Genomic DNA, 19,770 nt, shown 5'->3' with positions numbered 1-19,770 from the left:
GTTATTGTGTCTGATTTACATACATATACCCAGATCTGTTTTTCATAGGGCTCTAACCTAGTGGTTCTCAACCTGTGGGTCATGACCCCTTTGGGGCTTGAATGACACATATCAGATATCCTGCATATCAGATACTTACATTATGATTCAAAATTACAGTTAGGAAGTAGCAACAAAAATAATTTTATGGAGTGTGTGTGTGTGTCACTCAACATGAGGAACTATATTAAAGAGAGCAGCATTAGGAGGTTGAGAACCACTGATCTAACCTGTTTACTACATTCCTTTTTCTACCAAGTATATAAATAATAAAAGCCAATAACTTGATTTTAAAATAAAGGAATTCTATGATTGTTGAGAGCTAGAATACTTCAGATCCAATGTCAAGGTGATCCTGGGTTATCCTTAGTCCTCTACAAGCCCTTTATCATTCACTCTCTTGTGTCTGACACAATATACTTTTACCTGTCAAATAAAAACTCTGGTATGCATAAACTTTGCAGATCATTAGCTTCCACCTACTCAAAAGCAACAAATGTCATCAGATAACATCTGAACCTGTAACATATTGCCTCATTTTGTTTTAACTCTTCTAACCTGATATCCCCATCAATGTACTTGGGGGAAAAAGTAAGAAAGAAAAAAGAAAAAGAAAACATTGGTTTGTGGTTTCCTTTTGTTCTATAACCATACAACTTCATGTGGCTGCTTCTACATGGGGACAAGCAATGCTTCCAGGCTTTGGTCACTCATACCTGGCTCAGGATAAACTTTCTTACTCCCTTGGAAGAAGCGGAATATTTGGGGTAAACAGCATTGAAGACCTTTCCATCAGAGTTGAGGCCTGCTGGAAGCCACTGCCTATGACTCCTTAATCCCCCACTAGATGAAGGGTCCTTCCCTGGCATCCCCAGAGTGACAAAGAAGCAGAAACTTTTGTATCACCCAGCAACTTGGTTCTCTGAAATCTGTTTGTGCCAGGTGAAAGATCAAGGTGTTGGTTATTCTATTGAATTATTATTCTTTGTGTTTTCATTTTACCATAAAAATGTGTTTTTATATGACATAATCAAAGCAATTGGACAGTATGCAAAGTGTAAAGAAAATAATCATCTTTGCCTATTCAAATTTCTTTTCTTTAGAGTTAAGAGGCTTTGTAGAAATTTTGGGCTTTTCCTTTTTATTTTCAAACCCAGAAATACCTGTGACTCTTTTTTTTTTTTTTAAATAGATCTGATTTATGCTCAACAGCTGTTTTCCTCCTGGGAATCTAAAGTTTTGGTACATGCTAGGCTAAGGTGAATAAATGGGTTGTTCCCAGTCAAAACAAAAGATACTCGGCTTCTCATGAGCTTCCCTGGGGCAGTATCTTACATGTCATGCCAATGTGCTCTGTGTGTGGGAGCTGGGAGGTGTCAAGTGAGTCCTACATAAAAATGTGGCCCTGAAAATTTAGGCAAAAGGTGTTTTTCAGCTCCAACTTGCCATAGCAAAATACTGTATGCAGTATAAATTTATCTACAATGTGCTTGAAATTTCAGGATTTTACTGTGTTCAGTTTCTGTGCACAAATGAAGTTACATGAAAATGTTCTGTCCCACTGTTCTGTGACTCTTTCACACAACCTCTCTAGACAAATAATACAGATAAAACTAGGGAGTGGCTGAATAACATGGGTACTTATGATTTCTGAATAGAATTACTAAAACTCCTGCATGGAGGAGGCATGAAGGAACAACATGCATTCATGATCTTTCGAAGCTGCTTCTAGAAGCTGTACTGTGTGTCCTAAAGACAGTCTACTTATGAGAAGGCCACAGGTGACCCAAACTTCCAGTTTCCACACCAAAATGCCTCCAGATCCTTCCCAAACTTATGGGTAGATGGACTGGGTTATGGACAGCACACTATGTGAAAGCAAGGACCAGATTAAGAAGATGAAGACAAGCCTTCCATGGTGGAAGGTCACATTATAGCACTTAACATGTATCCTGTGTGAACAGTCCCAACAACTGTCTGCTTTTGTTTCCAGGGTTAGCATGTGTACCATATGGGATGGAATTTCTCATAACCCTACTTCAACCCTGGAAGGCTGTTAGGTCTACTTCAGCCTACTAGACACAGTAACACTGTGTCTCAACTGATGCTTTGAGCCAGATTAAAAAGGAAAATTGTTAACATAGAAACTTAAGGAGGAAGTCACCTAGCTTTCTAACAGATCTATTACAACTAATAGGATTTACTGTAATTTACTAAGAACAGGACTCCTGGAGGGCATCTCAGCTCTCCAGATGCCTTGGTCCAGTGACCACAGAGGTAGAGGCTATGCTGAGAAGAATCAACGTATCAGTTCTACATTCTATCATGTGTGAAATTACTGATTTCTGATGAGCTCCCACTAGCTTGCCTCTTCAGAGTGGCTCCCTCAAACTACACAAACAGCATGGTTGATGATGAACACTCACATTCCCTCTGTGCATCTGCAGTTTTGGTATGTGCCAGGTACACGGTTGCCACCTGGCCCAGCTGCCAATAAAACTTCAGGTATTGTGTCAACCCAGCCTAAGGTAATGGGACTCTTATATTTGATATGTTTACTATAACTTACTGCTGGAAAGTTAAGTGCATCTGGCCTGATATCCCAGGAGAGGACCCCTGGGAGTTCCCCCACACCTGACTTCATGCACTTCTTCCTCTGCTGATTTTGCTTTGCATTTAAAACTTAAAATTAATGAATTGGGGGAGAGGCACATATATGCCACAAGTATGTGAGTGGTGTGTGCATGTGCATGCATGCATTTTCATATAAAATTAGTAAATGAAAATATAGCTATGAATACAAGTACATGCTAAGTCCTTAGATTCTTCCTAGTGCTAACCTCAGGGCTGTGGTCTTACTAACACAGTATGAAACACTTAAGCGGTGGTAAGAAGGCAAGTATGGCTGTGGTCATGTGGGAGACAGGGAACAGCAAAAGAGGAAGCTGGAGGGAGGTAAAACCTTATCAGTAAAGGCGAGAAGTTTGATTCTGAAGATAACAGAACACATGAGAGTGGGCAGAAAGTTGGCCCTGCCTGCCTGCCGCCAGGAACTGACTTTAGACGAAAGACTAAAAGGTTGAGCCAGAGGGAGGATCTTAGCACCTGTAAATAAGGAAGCATCAGGGTCAAATATGATTTTTAGACAGATTAATACAGCAGCAGCGGGAACCAGAAGCTGACAAAAGAAGCAATTTAGAAGGGACGATCTTAGAATCTAACTGTAATGTAGCTGAATGGAACATACAAAGCCATGCAAACGCATGCAGCGTACAGTACACATTAAAGATGCATAAGTGCACAATATTTCATGAATTGTGAATAAATTAAAAATCAATCCAAATCATTACTAAAAGCTAAAACAAGTTGAATGGGTGAATGTAAAAATTTATAAAGTTGTTGGCAGAACCACTCACAGTTATATTAGAGACAGTTAAAACACTATTTCAAACCCATAAGTAAATAAATACATCCTGGAGACAAAAAAAAAAAAAATCAGAAATCCCTATCTTCTATGTCCTTTCTCTGGCTTAAGAGAGATGACTTGACAAGGATCTCTTATGAACATGCTACTGACGTATCTGCCCTCAAACATATTAAGGGTGCTGAAAATATCACAGTCCCTACTTGGGGAACACGCTAACAGGATGGACTTGGTCTCTAGACTGCTCATTTTACACAATCTCAGGTGTGCAAGCACCACTTCCTGGAGGATACCTCAAACTTTATGATTATCAGAGACTGAAGTGGAGATGTCTAAGCAACATGTCTCTTTTCTATGGAGGTGACCTTCCACAGTGTCCCCTAGACACTATAACCTGGCTAGGGGCCATTCTGGACGGAGGCAAGAAAGGAGCTGCGAGCAGCTCTGTTGGTCATGGACTTCTCTTTTTTTTCTGTGTCATGTGGTGGCTGTTTCCTTGAAAATATATACCATGTTTTACAATGGGTAAAAACTCTGATTCTTCAAAAAGTTCAATTTGCCAATCAAATTCTTTTTGCCACTTCACTTGTAAAACTTAATGTGCACTGGAGGCATAGGCATAAACGCTAAGTTTCCTAAGCTTCTCTACTGAAAGGGCTCACAGCAGGGTGCATTCTTGTTGCCTAGGCAGGTCCATCTCATGGAAATGAATCAGACTTTCAGGAGATGTAGCTGAGGTTAACCTTTAGGCTAGGAAATATACAGAGTTTCGGACATATTAGTCTGACTGAAAAAAGTTGCAAAAGATCACCAGAATCTAGTCAAGGACAAAGACATAAACTAAAGGTATTCCCAGCGGACAGAATAAGATACTTGGAGCAACAAGAATGGCTGTACTGAGTGGACTGGGAATGAGATGAGGTCCTAGGATTTTGAAAAGCCCATTTGTTCTTCCTCCAAGTTTCTTTACATACAGTTCTGAGAATCTTGGATTCTCTTGGGAACAGAGAACTCTTTTCTATATAGCAATGTGAGTAGGAGCCACGGCTCCTGAGTTACCCAAACAGGGAACCAACCATGCAATCAGATGGTTGAAGCTTCAGTCCACTGCATCAGAGAAGTGGGTGATTCAGGCGACACATCCATGATGCTTACATAATGAAGTTGCCATAAAAGTCTCCACCCCAAAGGATGGAGTTCCAAGAGGGTCTCAACACCTCAGAGGACGAAGGTTCTTAAGGCAGGTGTACCCAGAGGGGTTTGGAAGTTCTGCTTCCCCTGTACCCCAGTCTACACACTTCCTGTCCTGTTGTTCATCTCTGTCTTCCATAATATACCTTACCACAAATGGGTAAACACAAATCTATTCCTGACTTTTGTGAGCTGCTCTAACAAATTAACCGAACCCAATGATTATGTTGTGGGAACTCTGGATTACATAGACTGTCAGAAGCATAGGCAATTGAGACTTGCACCTGGCATGTGAGTGGGGCAGGTGGCAGTCCTGTGGGACTGAGCACTTGACTCAGGGTATCTGAAGCTATTTCCAGCTAGAGTGATGGAACTGAGGTAAATAAGAGGACACCAGGCAGCATCAAGTGTAAAACCCACTGCAGAATTGCCTGCTGTGTGGGGAAATACTGACCAACTGGTGAGTGTAAAAAAAAATGATCTTCATTTGTTTCTTTTTTTCTGTATTCTTATCAATGCTCGAAATACAGCAAAGAACTTCAGACTGTACCTGATGAAAAGCCTGTCAGACTATTCTCTAGGATATTGTCAACCATTATTTTTAGTTGATAGATTAAAGCAGTTTTAATTTTTAAGAAATGACACTTGTTAATAAGTATGGTAGAGTTTCAACTGGGATTGATTCTTGACAGTGGCTGGTAATGCAGTAAGTGCTGCTGAGGTCATCCATGAAGTAATAAACTAAATGGCAAAATGGCAGACTACAGCAGAGAAGATATGTCACTAAATTTTAAAAGGACAAACATTTAACACATTCGTATTATAAAAGACCAGCTTTCAGTGTAAAGCTGTGAAGCAGGTACCCATTAGAAGAGGATTAAAGTTCAGGTATGTTTCAACAGGAGGTTAAGGCCTAAATCAAATTATCTAGGATGACTGGAAAGTTACAGGGTGGTCAAAGGGTAGTACAAATCTTACCACAATCTGTAACCACACCGAGAATTGTTTCTTTTTGTCCCATCTTGACATATTAACTTTTTCTGAAAGGAATTTATATGCTTGTACGCAAAAAGCCAGGATATTAATAAAATATATGCAATTTTATGAATTCAAGTCTTAGAACATCAAATCTTCACAGTGGGTATCTGATTTACTAAAACCTTGAAAATCCTGAAAAACTACACTGCAGTTTCTATGTGGTTAACAATCAGCAAGATTACTAGCCTTTATCCACATTCCCTGGTTTTAAAATTTCAATCGTCTCTTTCCTACGTCAGTCGGAATCAAGCAATGCACCGCGGCTACCTGGCTTTTGCACTCTCTTTGGTTCTTCATAGCTCTTGCTGCTTGGATTCGGAGACTCTAAAAAGCTGATCTCTTCGGTGACACTGACTTCCTCCTGAGTCTTGGAGTTGTCTTCCTCATCCTGTAGAGGAGATTCCACATCTAATTCCTCAGAATCAACAAATATCTGGCCAGCAACTACTTTGCCTGTGGCGGTGTGGTCCTTTACCGACTCATCTGCTGGCAAAGAACTCTGAGAATAAAAGAAGTTTAGTTGTTACTCTGCAGCTGAACCAAGACTCCCTCCAATCTGTCCGACCACTGCTTCCACAGGTGTGTACACGTGCCTCCTTCAGCTGCTGCCTATAGCCCATAAGCCTTCCTGAACGCCTGGATTAGGCCCTTCCTTCACATGTACTCATCCTACTTTATACTTGCCCTTGGTGACTCTGTATTACAACTTCCTGTTTTTAATCTCTATTCCATCTAATCTGGAGATCAGTGTTTACAACTAGTCAGGCCTCCGTGGATATGTGAGAATCAGCTATACTTATGCAACCCACAAGGATGTGATTTTATCTAAAAAGGCACAGGTTAGGCCTTCAAAATTAAAAGAAACTAAAAACTTTAAAACTGGGCATGGTGATACACACATTTAATCATAGAACGTCGGAGGCCAACCTGATTTATGTAGGGTTCCAAGCTACCCAAGGCTACATAGTGAGACATTGTCTCAAAACAAACAAACAAAACCCCTAAAAACCCCAATAATAATAATAAAAAGAATAATAAAAAAAAAAGAATAAAATAAAGTGGGCAAGGTAGGTACATACGTAAATGCCAGCACTTGGGGGCAGAGACAGGAGGATAGGAACTGGTAGACCACTCTCTCTCAGCTACACAATGTGTGAGGCCAGCCTGAGCTGGGTAAGACTTTGGGGGGAAGAAGGGAATAAAATCAATCTTTCTTTAGGCACAAAACATGTTGTCTTAAAGCTTTTTTGTGTGTGGAATGTCCACCATCCACATAGCCCATTCAAATTTAAGTGGAATTGACCCTAACAGAGGCATTCTTTAGGAAAATGTTTTTTTTTTTTAAAGGCAAAAGAGCTAAATACTGGTATCATTTTATCTTCTTTTCAGTTGACCTTTATTATTTAAAATTAGTATGTCCTTTTTAAGGTGCCTAAGTCTTGCTTTTCATTTGTTCAGTGTGAATCTTAGAACCTACCTTAGAATCTAAGGATTCTTCTTGGTTAGTTTCGTCATCTGCAAAGGAATTTTAAGATAAATTATCTTTCTTGTTGTGAACTATAAATGTTAGAAAGCACACACAAGACGCCATGTGTCCCTACCTGAGAGTCCATGTATTTCAGGACTTCTACGTGAAAAACTTGAATGAAAAACAAATATACAACAGATAATAACCAGCCACTGGATAATAAATGAACCTAGAATTATTGGAAAGATGACATTCAACAATTTCACAAAGGTGAAGGGGAAAATTTCCCCCTTCTCTTTTCACATAGGAAAACTAGGAGGCTCCTTCTCAGTTCCCCAAACCAGTCTCTTCTTCAGATTCCACCTCAGTTTAGAAAATGTCACTTTCCAGGTTTTGATCTGTTTTGTTTCTCTGCTGAGGCTTTGGAGTTATTGCAAGTTATTTTAATGTGGAGTAGGATGCTGTTGCTTCACTAATACGACCAAAGATGGGAACAAATAATTGCTATTATTGTTCAGCAGGCTTAAAAATACATGTAGACAAATAGGTTTATGATTTGTGGTCTACTTTGGTGAGGAGATAACCAGATATAGGTCAGATGCAGCACTGAACTATCAGTAGTTTCTTTGTGTGTGTGCCATGTGCATGTGGGTGCATGTGGAAGCCAGAAGAGGGCTGGGGCTTACAGACAGCTGCAGGCTGTGTGACAAGGGCGCCTGGCACTCAAGTCAGGTCCTCTGAAGAACAGATAGCACTGAGCCATCTCTTCAGCCACAAGAAATCAATAGCTTCTTAAAAAGTGTGTGTGTGTGTGTGTGTGTGTGTGTGTGTGTGTGTGTGTGTGTGTGTAGGTGGTACAGTGCTTAATCAGGTTTGGTTCTCAGCATTACTTGGTGTCTCATCAGTCTGTGACTTCAGTTTCTGGGGATCGGACACCCTTTTCTGGCCTCCATGGGCACCAGGAATGCACATGCTGCATAGACATACATGCAAGTCAAACACTCATACACAGAAAATAATTATAAACCTTTGGGGGAAAAAACAATAGTTATAATTAAAAAAAAAATCAACCAGGCGGTAGTGGTGCACATCTTTAACCCTAGCACTGGGAGGCAGAGGCAGGTGGAGCTCTGATTTTGAGACCAGCCTGTCTACAGAGTGAATTCTAGGACAGCCAGGGTACATAGAAAAACCCTGTCTCAAAAATCCAAATCATACCATACCATATTAAACCAAACCATGCAAAGCCAAACCAAACAATGATTCTAGCCATTATTTACAGCTTGCTTCGGAATGCACACAAGTAGCTTAGTTGTCTCAGACAGCAGTTTTTCTATTATCCTCTCCATGTCTTTGTCTGTTTCCGCCATTCTTAGTGGCTGCTGTCCTTTTTCCTGCTCTCTATAGAAACAGGCAACAACTCACTGCCAGGTGCAAGCATTTGTCCTTCACAGTCACTGCCAATGTAAAGAAACGAAAACAGTCACACGATCTTCTGTTTCCTTCTTCACTTTCTTAAAACGCTGATTTCATCTTGGATGGGGTACTAGTATTCCTTTGTCCATATGAGACATGGGCTCATGAGAAATTCACCATGGAATTCTATAAAACTACCTTTTACTGGAAAATGTAGCATTAATTTTGTTTCAGGTATCATAAGGTACTGAACTTTATACAGCTTAATTCGCAGTATCTGTTTTGCATATCTGAGAAAAATAAGTCTTCCACTGAAGTTTGTCACATATGTACTTCTATTAATAATAATAATAACAATAAAGGTAAAGTAAAGGTACTATTTAGGTACACTTGCTTTACAAGGACCTTTAAGATGTTTTACTTTGCAGGCTGGAGGTGATGGTGGGCTACTGGTGTGGCACGCCTGATGTCCACAGTGCCCATGACATTTTGGTAGTGGTCCATGAAGTAACTGCCATCCTTCTTCTTAACTTTCTGAAGATCTAAATGGTTCAAATACTATCCTCAGTATAAATTTTTGCTAAGGGAAGGAAACCCACCCCTTTATTGATTGACAAGTAACTGTTGTATGTATAAATGTAGTTTGTTAATCACAGATACCAACTACTCAGTATATGAAGAGCAGGCACCAACTGTGCACACTCACATGTGGTATCCCTATACACTGGGCCTTTCAACTAGCTGTAAGTGCAAATCACTATGTCAGTCACACAGGTAGGTAAATAACATAGATACCCACAAGTAAATATAAATGATACACATTTGAAACATAAAAACCCGTGAGGCACACTGGAGGAGCAAAATGTGTTGTTGGTGTCCAGGAGAAAGGATGTGTGACATCAGGGTGGTTTCATGTGAATTGCATCATTCTTTCTTTCACAAACTCGGAGCATATACTAAGATGACTTGGTCAACAAAACAATCTTTCTCGGTTACTAAACTGGAAATTCTACTCCAAACAGTAGCTTTAAGGGGAAGCTATTTTCTTTTTCCAGCTGATATTGACACATAACACCTTTAAGAAGGCTGCCACGAGGTAATTCTAAGTACTGCTGAATGTAGTTTTCAAGTAAAATCAAAGACACTGAAATTGTGCATAAATAGAAGGCATAAACTAATGCTTGAATCAAGCAAGAAGAAAAAATTCAAGATGATGCAATAAATAGCTCAAAATTCCTTATTCATCAGTCTCACATCTTAACTGTAACTACCTGTCAAACTAACTAACTGTATACCTTTCCTTGAAAAAAACATGCATTTTCATTGTTGTTATAGTAGCTTAGTGAGCTGCACATGACCATGGATATTCTGTCAAGGAAAGGTGATCACTAGAAATTCATTTTACTACGTGTCATGCACATTAAACAGGCTAGTCCACATCCAAACAGAAAAAGCAGTGAATTTAAGGCAAAGAGCATAGCCATGCTGCCTTCTGCTATGCTCAACATGGGTGCAGATCCTAGGAAATTCCTGATCCTAAGTTACCCCAAATCTAAGGTTTGGAAAGCTGTGGCCTGGCTTCCACACATACTTATGTGGATACACATGGTTCAGTAGGAAAAGTTTGCTTGGACTCTATTTTCTTAGTATGTCAAAAGGGAATACCACCATGTGTCTGCTCATCCACAATGTTGTAAGGAACAACTAAAACAGAGAAATTAACCATCCTCAGCAACCCAGAAGCTGCTCTCTGAACTTATGTATTAATACAACTTACCTTAAATACCAGGCAGAGTAGCTAATGTACAGACTGCAACACTCTTTCTCCTCATCTCTGTCTCTGGATTGAACCCAGGCCACCTCAGTAACCACTACCAATAAGATATATTCCCAGCTCCAACAAGGCCTGTATTTCTAAGCTAGAAAACTGAATACCTTTTCACTGTTATCTTGAGAAAATTAAGAAATGTGTGTGTGTGTGTGTGTGTGTGTGTGTGTGTGTGTGTGTGTGTGTGTGTGTAGCCTCCTCTTTACTCATTTACAGGAAAAAGAAAGCATTTCTAATACAAGTGCTATGCTTTTACATGTCTCTAAGCCAACATATTAGCTTCGTTGGCTAATCATAGCCTACATAGTATGGTTTTAAGTTCAAGCTGCCTGGGTAACATTAATATTAAACACAGAATTATCATTAAAATGATTTTTATTAAGAGCAAACTTTTAAATCTAAATTTCAAAACTGAGGCTAAAATCCTATGTAAATAAGCAACTGAATGCATGGCATAGAGACCTGAAAAAAATTCAAGCCTTTAATTTATAAAGCTTTTTAAAATTAGATAGGATATCTGGACTTCAAGTGAAGAGTGAAGTCCTTTTGATTTACACAGATAACCCTAGATCGCAGGGTACCCAAACTCAAGGATTGCAAAGTCCCTTATATAAAGGAGAACACAGTTTGCAGACAGTCTCCATCCTTTCTTACAAGGTAAATGTCAAACAATTAGTTATTATGCTGTGCAGGAAATAAGGATGGGAATAAAAAGTCCACACATGTACAGTGCAGAACAGGGTGGGATCTGATTTGGATGTGGACATCTGATGTGGAACTGGTGGATTAGCAGGGCCCACTGGCCTTCCCTCTTCCACCATGCATTTTTTATAACTGTAGTTTGGACTAAGTTTTCGTCTGTACCAGAGAAATGCTTTTGCATGGCTGTCACCGTGACAGAAATCAGAGCAGGCCTTTCCTAAACAGCATACTCCACTTACATCAACACAACCGTAAGATTTAACACTCGACTACTAAGTATTTTAGAATGACTCTCAAGTGGTGATCGTCTCTACTGCCCAGAGCTGAAAGTACAGACAACACAGTTGGCGCAAGATGCAAGAGAAACTGTTACGTTTGAACATTCTTTAGATTCGGCAAATGGAATTTCAGAGGAATATATGCTATGTTATGTTATTTAATTACCAGAATCTTCAAACTTCAGTGTGAAGGATCACAGGGCTTGCTCATATATGTGTATGTGGTGTATTCTAGACCTAAATCTGAGAAAGTCAGTTGCCGGAGGCCCTCGGTCCATCAGGCACTTTACACAAGGCATTCAACAGCTCTACTTCGTATTTCCTTTGAACAATAACTGCTAACATTTCTGCAAGGGTCAAATATTGTATAGTCTTTAAAGACTGGATCATCAACACAAACTGTCATTTCAAATGAAGCAGAAAGTACCTCAAACATGGTGCTGGCAGTAAAGTGATTACCACCATATGCTTGTCCCCTTTGGAATGGTGTCTCCAAACACACCACAGAAAGGATTTTGGTCTAAATCTCTTATTTTATAAGTAGGATTACATTATAACTTTCATTTACAAATAGGACAAAGGATCTGGGGATTCAAATAATCATCTGGGAAAATTTCTGTCACTAAAAAGTTGACATATTTTGCAGTGTTGCAGGAAAAAAAAAGTCTGAAGCCACTCCACAGCTGTCTTGTTAATTGAAAATGACGAAAATCTCAAAGTCTTTCTATGGCCAATGTTTATTAACGCTTAAACATTCTAAGTATGTTTAAAACAAACACTTCTAAGATGGTAAGCTTCCTGACATAGGCCAGATCAAAACATTAATAAAGAACATCCTTTACAAAGAGGTATATAAGTCAGCTAGTTGAAAAATCAATTTAAAAGCACACGGATTTTTGCAGCTATAGAAAAAGGCAGCGCTATTTTCTATTCATTTTGAAAGAGCAAAGTCTCAAAAAAAAATCATAAAATTACTATCTACAAAACACAGAAACACCGTGGCAGAGACCACATGTTCCCCAGGAAGGCTTATTTAAAAAGGGGTTGAGAGCTAGTGACTATAATTATTATCAGAAGTTTTTCTTTTTAAAAAAAATCAGACTAACCGATCAGGTGTTGAGCAACCACGGGACTGTCAACATCCTAGTCCCGATGAACCCTGCTCTGCACAAAAGTGACAGCTCCAGGTGTGTCAACTGCAAACCCCATTGTGTCCCAGAGCCTGTTGCACACACCACCTACGTGGAGGCTGAGGGGAATCCCGGAGGGTCTAAGCCAGCTGTCGGGAACCCATCCCCACCAGTTCATTGCTCCTTCGTCAGGAGTCACCTAAAGTTTGCTGCGTGGGAGAGGTGTGGGCAGGGCGACCAGCGCTTCCTCACGTCCACCTTCCTAAGCACCCTCTTTGGCCCAGACTAACCGAAGCCCAAGGCAAGAGCGAGTGACAGTCGGGGCGACGTGTGACCCCCAGATCGCTGAGCCCCTTGGCCCAGTCTCCAACGCGATCGCGGGGGGCGGTGGCTCGGGGCCTGCTGCCCAAGGCCCGATACTGACCCGAGGATGCGGCCGCCGAGCCCAGGAGCACGGCGCAGAGCAGCAGCGTCAGCCCGATGCGGACCTGCATCCTGCTCTCGAAGTACCGAGAGCCGTCCCCGTCGCCGTGTCCGTCGCCGCCACCAACTCAGCCGGGGGCTGCCTCGCCGCCGCCTCACAGCCGCTCTTCCTGCTCAGATTCCTTCTTCACCCCTTCCCAGGCCTCCTTGGCCCAGCGCGCAGCCAATCCCCACCCGCCGCTCCGGCCTCCTTGTCCAATGGCCGTGCTCGCCCCGCCCCACTGATGGCCACGCCCCTATGTCATCTGTTAGCCAATCATTGTGTAAGGTTCTCATACCAGCTTTCCTGGTTGGACCACGGACTCACCGACATGGCCCCAGCTAATTGGTAGCGCCTGAAACAGCGCATGAGGCAAAGGCTCTGAAGGGAAAAAAAACCTCAAAAACCAAAAACCCTCAACTAGGACTACAACTCCCACAATGCACTGCATTAGATTTTTCTCTGCTGATGATCTTGGGAGATGTAGTTCATCATAAAGCAAGGCTACAAGCTGCAGGTGGTTGAGAAAGTTAAGGAAGGAGGAATTGGGCTAAATACTCAAGGGAATGGATTCACGGGGCTCTTTTACATTTGATCCAGAATAAACAACACCAAGGAACATATACTATGCGGTTAAGAAAATCCCAGCACTCGGGAGGCGGAGGTAGGCGGATCGCTGTGAGTTCGAGGCCAGCCTGGTCTACAAAGCGGGTCCAGGACAGCCAAGGCTACACAGAGAAACCCTGTCTCGAAAAACAAAACAAAACAAAACAAAACAAAACAAAAAAAAAAAAAAGAAAAGAAAGAAAGAAAGAAAGAAATGCCAAGCATTTCTTTGTAATTATTTTGTGAATTTGAATTGAACATGCCATGAACACTGAGAAATCAGCAATAGCTGCACTGAAAATTTTATGCATATTTAAAATTTAGTTTTAAAACACTTAGCTCTTTTTTTTAAAAAGCTTAGATAAAGCAATACCTGTAGTTTACAGAGGCTGCAGCACACACACACACACACACACACACACACACACACACACAATGCCGATTGTCGTTTCACAAACAAAAGAAAATAAAAGAAACTTCCTCCTGTGAAGATTAGTTCAGCTCCTGTGTTCATTTTTGCTGAGTCTTCCACATCTACTAGCCACCCGGTAAATGTGCCAATAGCTTCCCAACCCCCTGCAAAACTCCTGGTCGAGTTCTTGTCTAGTGAAATAATGCAATGCTCTCTTCTTCCTTCGCCAGAAACTGGATTAGACGACTGTGTGGCGACAGAGGTGAGCGCCAAGGCATTTCAGACACGGTGCTGTTTATGTAGTAAGTATCGATGCAGTCGTGATCCCTTTGAATAGCAGGCCAGCATCTCGCAATCTTCTTAATCAAATTGTGTTGTTCTGCTAAGATTTCTTTACCAGAATGGTCATATAGTTGGCCCTGAGTCTAGAAAATCTTACAAATTACTTTCTTGGTCCGTCTCTGTTTTGGTCGCGTGCATGGGTGTGCAGGAGCATAAAGGTGTAGAGAACGAAGTTAATGTCAGGGCTTTTTCTCAATTGCTCTCCACCTAACTTTTTGAGATAGCGTCTCTCATTCAATAAGCGCCTTGTAGATTGTTCGGCTAGGAATTCCTAAGGATTCTCCCGTCCCCTCTTTCGCAGCAATGGGATTGATTGCAGGTTCGTGCTGCTGTGCCTGCTTTTTAAAAACCCGGCTTCTGAAGAATGGAGCTAAGGTGTCCAAATACTCAGGAAGGAGCTCAAGCTGGACTATTGGAGGACTCCTGGCGGTTAGATGAAAGCCAGCCTTCTTCAGGAACTCGGGAAACTGCTTTCCATCTGCCCAAGGAGTCAGTTCTCTTACCTCTAGCAGAAGCAACCTATGGCTCTCAGTTGACATGGATCTGTGGCTGCATATCAAAGCCTTTGCCAGCCTCCGTGCGCCCTCAGTCCCCGTTCACGAGCACTTGTGATACATTTCCAAAGGCCCCATGCCAGTCTCCTAGCCCGCCCCTCCCTGCCAGAACTTACCCTCTTTACAGACCCTCTTCTCTACTATTCCCGCCCCCCCCCCTACTGTCCTCTCACTATGCTGTATCTCTTGCTAGCTCCACTACTCGCTCCCTCTCTCCTGCTTTCCTAACCCTGGCCGCGTCCAGCCTGCTTTTCCCTTTCTCTGCTCCGGACTCTACCAGATGCCTCTAGCTGTTTGCCCTCCTATATATACAGTAAAACCCTTAATCCTATCATGGAGTGGTCATGCCGGCAGTTTAGATCTTTTTTTTTTTTTTTCTTTTTTCTTTTTCCAACGTGACCCAAGCAAGATAATCTGGGATGAGGGAACTTCAGTTGAGAAAATGCCTAGTAGATCGGCCCATGGGAACGTCTGTGGGGGCATTTTCTTGACCAATGACTGATGTGAGAGGGCCCAGTCCACTGAGAGAAGTGCCACCCTTGAGCAGGTGGTCCTGGGTTGTATAAAAAAGATCAGGCTAAGAAAGCCAGGGAGTGCAAGCCACTAAGCAGCATATGGTCTCTGCTTAAGTTTCTGTCTTGACCTTCTTCATGATAGACTGCAACCAGTAGGCCAGATAACCCCCAGTTGCTTTTGCTTTTTATGTTTCATATAAAAAAAAATAAGATATGAGGCAATAAGATAATAAGGTACCAAATGCCAGATATTAGCTTATATGAGGTTTATTAAGTGAGCATGGGGAGGGGGTAGAGGGAAGTGAGGGAGGGGTACCTCAGAGGGGGAGAGAGAGAGACAGAGAGAGGAAGAGTGAGAAGAAGAGAGGATAGAGAGAGGAAGAGGAAGAGGTAGAGAGAGTAGAGACCCATGAAGAAGGTTTGTCCTTTTACAGGGCAGGGCCACGCCCCCGTGGCAGGTAGGCGATGACATCACAGATCACAGATCGGCAGACTGGAGTCCTAACAGTGGTAACGAAATTTTATCACTGTAACACAAAGCAAACTAAGACATCTCCCTAATTTTGTACTCACCCCACAACAGGATTTCATACCATATAGCCCAAGCTGGCCCGGAGGTCACTATGTAGCCTAGGCTAGCCTTGAACTTATGTCAGTCCTCTTGCCGTGCTGGGGATTAAAGGCATTGCTTACCATGTTCAGCTCCAAGTTCTGAGTTCTATTGCTTCCTTGGCTCTTCCCTTCATTTCTGTCATTAACAATACTTCCTCAGACTCTCCACCGCCCTGGTTAGTTGTATGTTAATTTGACCCGAGCTAAAGTGCTCTGAGAGGAGGGAACCTCAATTAAGAACGTGGCTCCATGAGATCAGTTTGTAGGCAGGCCCGGCAGGCATTTTCTTAACTAGGGATTGGTAGGGGGGGAGCCTGGCCCATGGTGGGTGGTGCTATCTCTGGCCTGGTGGTCCTGACTTCTATAAGAAAGCAGGCTGAGCAAGCAATGAGGAGCAGGTGAGTAAACAGTACTCCTTTATGGTCTCAGCATTAGTTCTTGCCTCCAGCTTCCTGCCCTGCTTGAATTCCTGCCCAGTCTTCCTTCCTTCAGTGGTAAACAGTGATATGGAAGTGTGAGCCAAATTAACGCCCCCCCCCATTCCCCCCAACTTTCTTTTGGTCATGGTGTTTCATTGCAAGAATGGAAATCGTAACATCTACTGTTTTGAAACAGAGAATAAAATACGATTTATTTTCCCACCTTTTATCTTGCTTATTATCAATTCTAGTCCTTTTGAACCTTGTAATTACCTTTACATTTTACTCTCACTTTAAATCAACTTATCAAGCAGCAGGCTTCCTGATGCACTTAATTATTTTTATTTTGTGTCGTGTTGCTATTTGATATTACTTTATGTTATTGTGTTAGTCATACTCATTTTCCTTTTCTTTCTCACTAGAAACTCCCCTATTGGCCTTCATTTTCTCTCCCCTGGATACACCTGAATCTTAGTAGCTATTTTCACCAGTGCCAGTTTCCCTTCATTCTCACCTAAGTCACATACACACAGTGGCTGTGTCCTTAAACACCCCTTTCATGAACCTGTTTGAAATTTTCATCATCCTCTATTTTAATAGAATCAAAAATATTTAGAACTCCCTTTACTCATAATATAGGAATCTGTGTTCAGAGTTCTCTTTGGGGGAAGAAATCTCTGCCCTCCAAACAGGAAACAGTGATTACCTGATGACTAAGGCAGGAGAGGCTTCACTGTTGAGTGAAGAGCAAATCTTTCTGTTTTGTTTCGTTTTGTTTCACTTACTATTTCTACTGAGTGCTTCGAGCCCTGGCTAGCTGCTGCACAGATGGGGTTATCTTTCTTTTTTATCCCCCATGCAAATTCCTATATTAATACAGTCTTCTGTTCTTTTGGGTCCCTTTACTTTCTTCCTAATGACCTTTACTTGTTCTTTGTCTCAGGCTTGGCATCTTCCCGGTTTCACTTGCATTTCTTCTTGGCTAAGGCTTTTCCAGCTAGCCCTGTCTTCATTGCTTTATTTCTCTAAATATCTCTCACATGTTTTCAGTCTGGCCTTTTAAATGGTTTTGAACTTGCTAAGTGTATGACTCCTGGTATTGGCATTGCTTTCAGCTAACACTAGATAATTGCTGACTGATAGATGTACTCTTCTTGTCTGGTGTACAGTTCCCAAGTTCAGGGAGAAAGCACTTTCTACATTGTGGTGTATTTCACAAATGTTACTATTTCCTGCAGATTGTTTGTAAGGGGTAGAAATTCCTTTAGCCCCTTGATTTGGAAAGGTCTACAGTTGGTAGAACTTTTATCATTAGCCAGTGATGAATAACTAACCTGTTTTAAAAATACTTTCTGGGGAAGCCTGACATTTTCAAAGTAGGGTCTGGTCTGTGGGAAAATCACATTTGTTTGGTCAGCCTGTTGCCTTGCATGCTGTTTAAGTTAGGGTGGGGGTTGGGAGGGGGGGAGGCTGTGAATTTTCAGTGGCTCTATCCAGTCTGAGCAGACGCTCCTTAAGGTTACCTGCCAGCATCCCCAGCTAAGGTTATGTACTTACTCTCCTTGCACACGGTGTTAATGCTATTATTTGCCAGTCCGCAGTATTTGTGCAGCTGCCTCTATTCTCTCTGTCCCTGCTAGTTTTCTAAGTCACTGGGGGTAGGCTGCCAAGTTGCAGAGAACCCATTTGCTCTTTACTGCCATACCATGTAGAACCTGAGCCTGGGCAATAGGAAGCACCTACATAAACGAGTGGATAACCTCCAGAAAGGGCTTCAGTTCCTCAACCCAGCCTACTTTTCACTTAAGTACGGTGGGGGCAACTCCTAGATTTATCCTGAGAGTGGACTGGCTGTCATCACCTCTTAGAGGGTTATATCCTTTCCTGTGCTGAGGGATCTGTTTGAACGGGGAATGCGCACAGGTTGCTAGCATTTGTATTTTGGTGTCTGCCAAGGAAGGATTAAGGAGAGAGAAACAGGATATTTTCTCAGAGCTTAGAAAACAATGGACTTTCTTTGATGTAGCGGAGGCAAATTAAAGTCATCTCTCTCGTGCTTGTTTTTCATGCATAGATAAAATGTAAATCCTATAAGTAGTAGCCAGACTCAAGGGCATGCTGTGGCCTTCGTTTGCATTCTGAGCTATTAACTTAAATGAACAATGGCTTCCCACTTCATCATATTTCTCCTAACTTGGAGACGGCATCTGGAAGGTACATCACAAGTAATCCAAACAAATAACCCTCAGATGCTCATGCCATACTCTGCGATTCCATTTCAAGGCCGTCAGGTTCTAAGTGCAGATCATAGACTGTGGAGGCGTGGTCTTACCAGTTCCAAACTTTGAAGCTGACAGAAGGCGAGAGGGTGGAGGGTCCTCAGGCTGTTTACCAAGCTCCATCTTGAAGTAATGTTTACTTTGTGGGATGTTTTCTCACTGGGCATTATTAGATATCATATCAGATAAAGGAAAAGTCACGGTGTTTTTTTTTTTTGTATCTGGAATAACTGGATAGGCATCTTTTGGTTTAGTCTTCGTGTACGTTTGTTAACCCTCAGTTCTAAGAGAGAGAGACTGGTTCAAAACTAACAGGTCCTGAGAATGGATTTGCTGATATTATGAGGAGACAGAGAGCTTGGAGTCCCCATTAAGTTCAGTGTAGATAACCTTGGAGGAAATGGCAATATATTTATTTAGTCAAATTTGCATTTAGAACATTATATGCATGTGAAAACTCTTTCCTTCTTCTTCCCACTTCTCTTCCATCACTGTCATACACAGGGTCCATTTTTTTTTTCAGGCTTTTGATCTTATAGATGTAATGATCTATAAATGCATATGGGAATGCAAGGGTGATTTATTGGAGTTATAGAGAGATAGCAACCGGGCAGGTAAGCTGGGAATGCCTGCAACTGCCTGGCCAAGGGAGATGAAAAGTAGAGTGAGAAGGAAGTGGATGTGTTCTGACTTAGAAATCAGAGAACAGACAGGCTTAGCAGTGGAGGTGTGTGTGTGCAGCTGCCGTGTGTGTGTGTGTGTGTGTGTGTGTGTGTGTGTGTGTGTGTGTGTGTGTAAGTGAGAGAGCACTTCAGAAAGAGTAGGACAAGAGCACCTTGGGTTTAGGGGCCAGCAAACTTCAGATTGCAGAAGGGGCCAGGAGAAGGGAAATGGAAAATGGGAGAAGCTTTTTGAGCTAGAATTCAGAGAGTTGGCAGGCTCTGCAGTGACAGTCTGTGCATCCCCAGACAGTCTGTGGGTGCTTCCAGGGTATATAGGCACGCCAGTATCTCATTCAGGGGACAGCTATTTCTCCCTTTTTAAGAAATGTTGT

General features: G+C 41.9%; 1 protein-coding gene across 3 annotated transcripts in view; it reads right to left on the bottom strand.

Moving 5' to 3' along the window:
• The window catches only part of SEL1L (SEL1L adaptor subunit of SYVN1 ubiquitin ligase), a 39,691-nt gene extending 26,531 nt beyond the window's left edge, over positions 1 to 13,160 (bottom strand). Inside the window, exons 1-4 of one of the 3 annotated variants that reach the window (XM_084793702.1) lie at positions 12,939 to 13,160; positions 7,170 to 7,207; positions 6,168 to 6,191; positions 5,960 to 6,080 (exon numbers count right to left, since the gene is read on the bottom strand). In XM_084793702.1, coding sequence (XP_084649828.1) covers positions 5,960 to 6,080; positions 6,168 to 6,191; positions 7,170 to 7,207; positions 12,939 to 13,008 — 253 coding nt within the window. In that variant the 5' untranslated portion in view covers positions 13,009 to 13,160. Of the gene's footprint in view, positions 1 to 5,959; positions 6,192 to 7,169; positions 7,208 to 12,938 lie in introns of all 3 variants that reach the window. The other 2 variants (XM_084793701.1, XM_084793703.1) reach the window with 2 other exon arrangements.
• Positions 13,161 to 19,770: the final 6,610 nt, after the last annotated feature.

Source organism: Acomys minous, assembly GCF_964271855.1.
Source record: "Acomys minous genome assembly, chromosome: 8".
Taxonomy (NCBI): domain Eukaryota; kingdom Metazoa; phylum Chordata; class Mammalia; order Rodentia; family Muridae; genus Acomys; species Acomys minous.
This window is presented reverse-complemented; position numbering and strand designations above follow the sequence as displayed.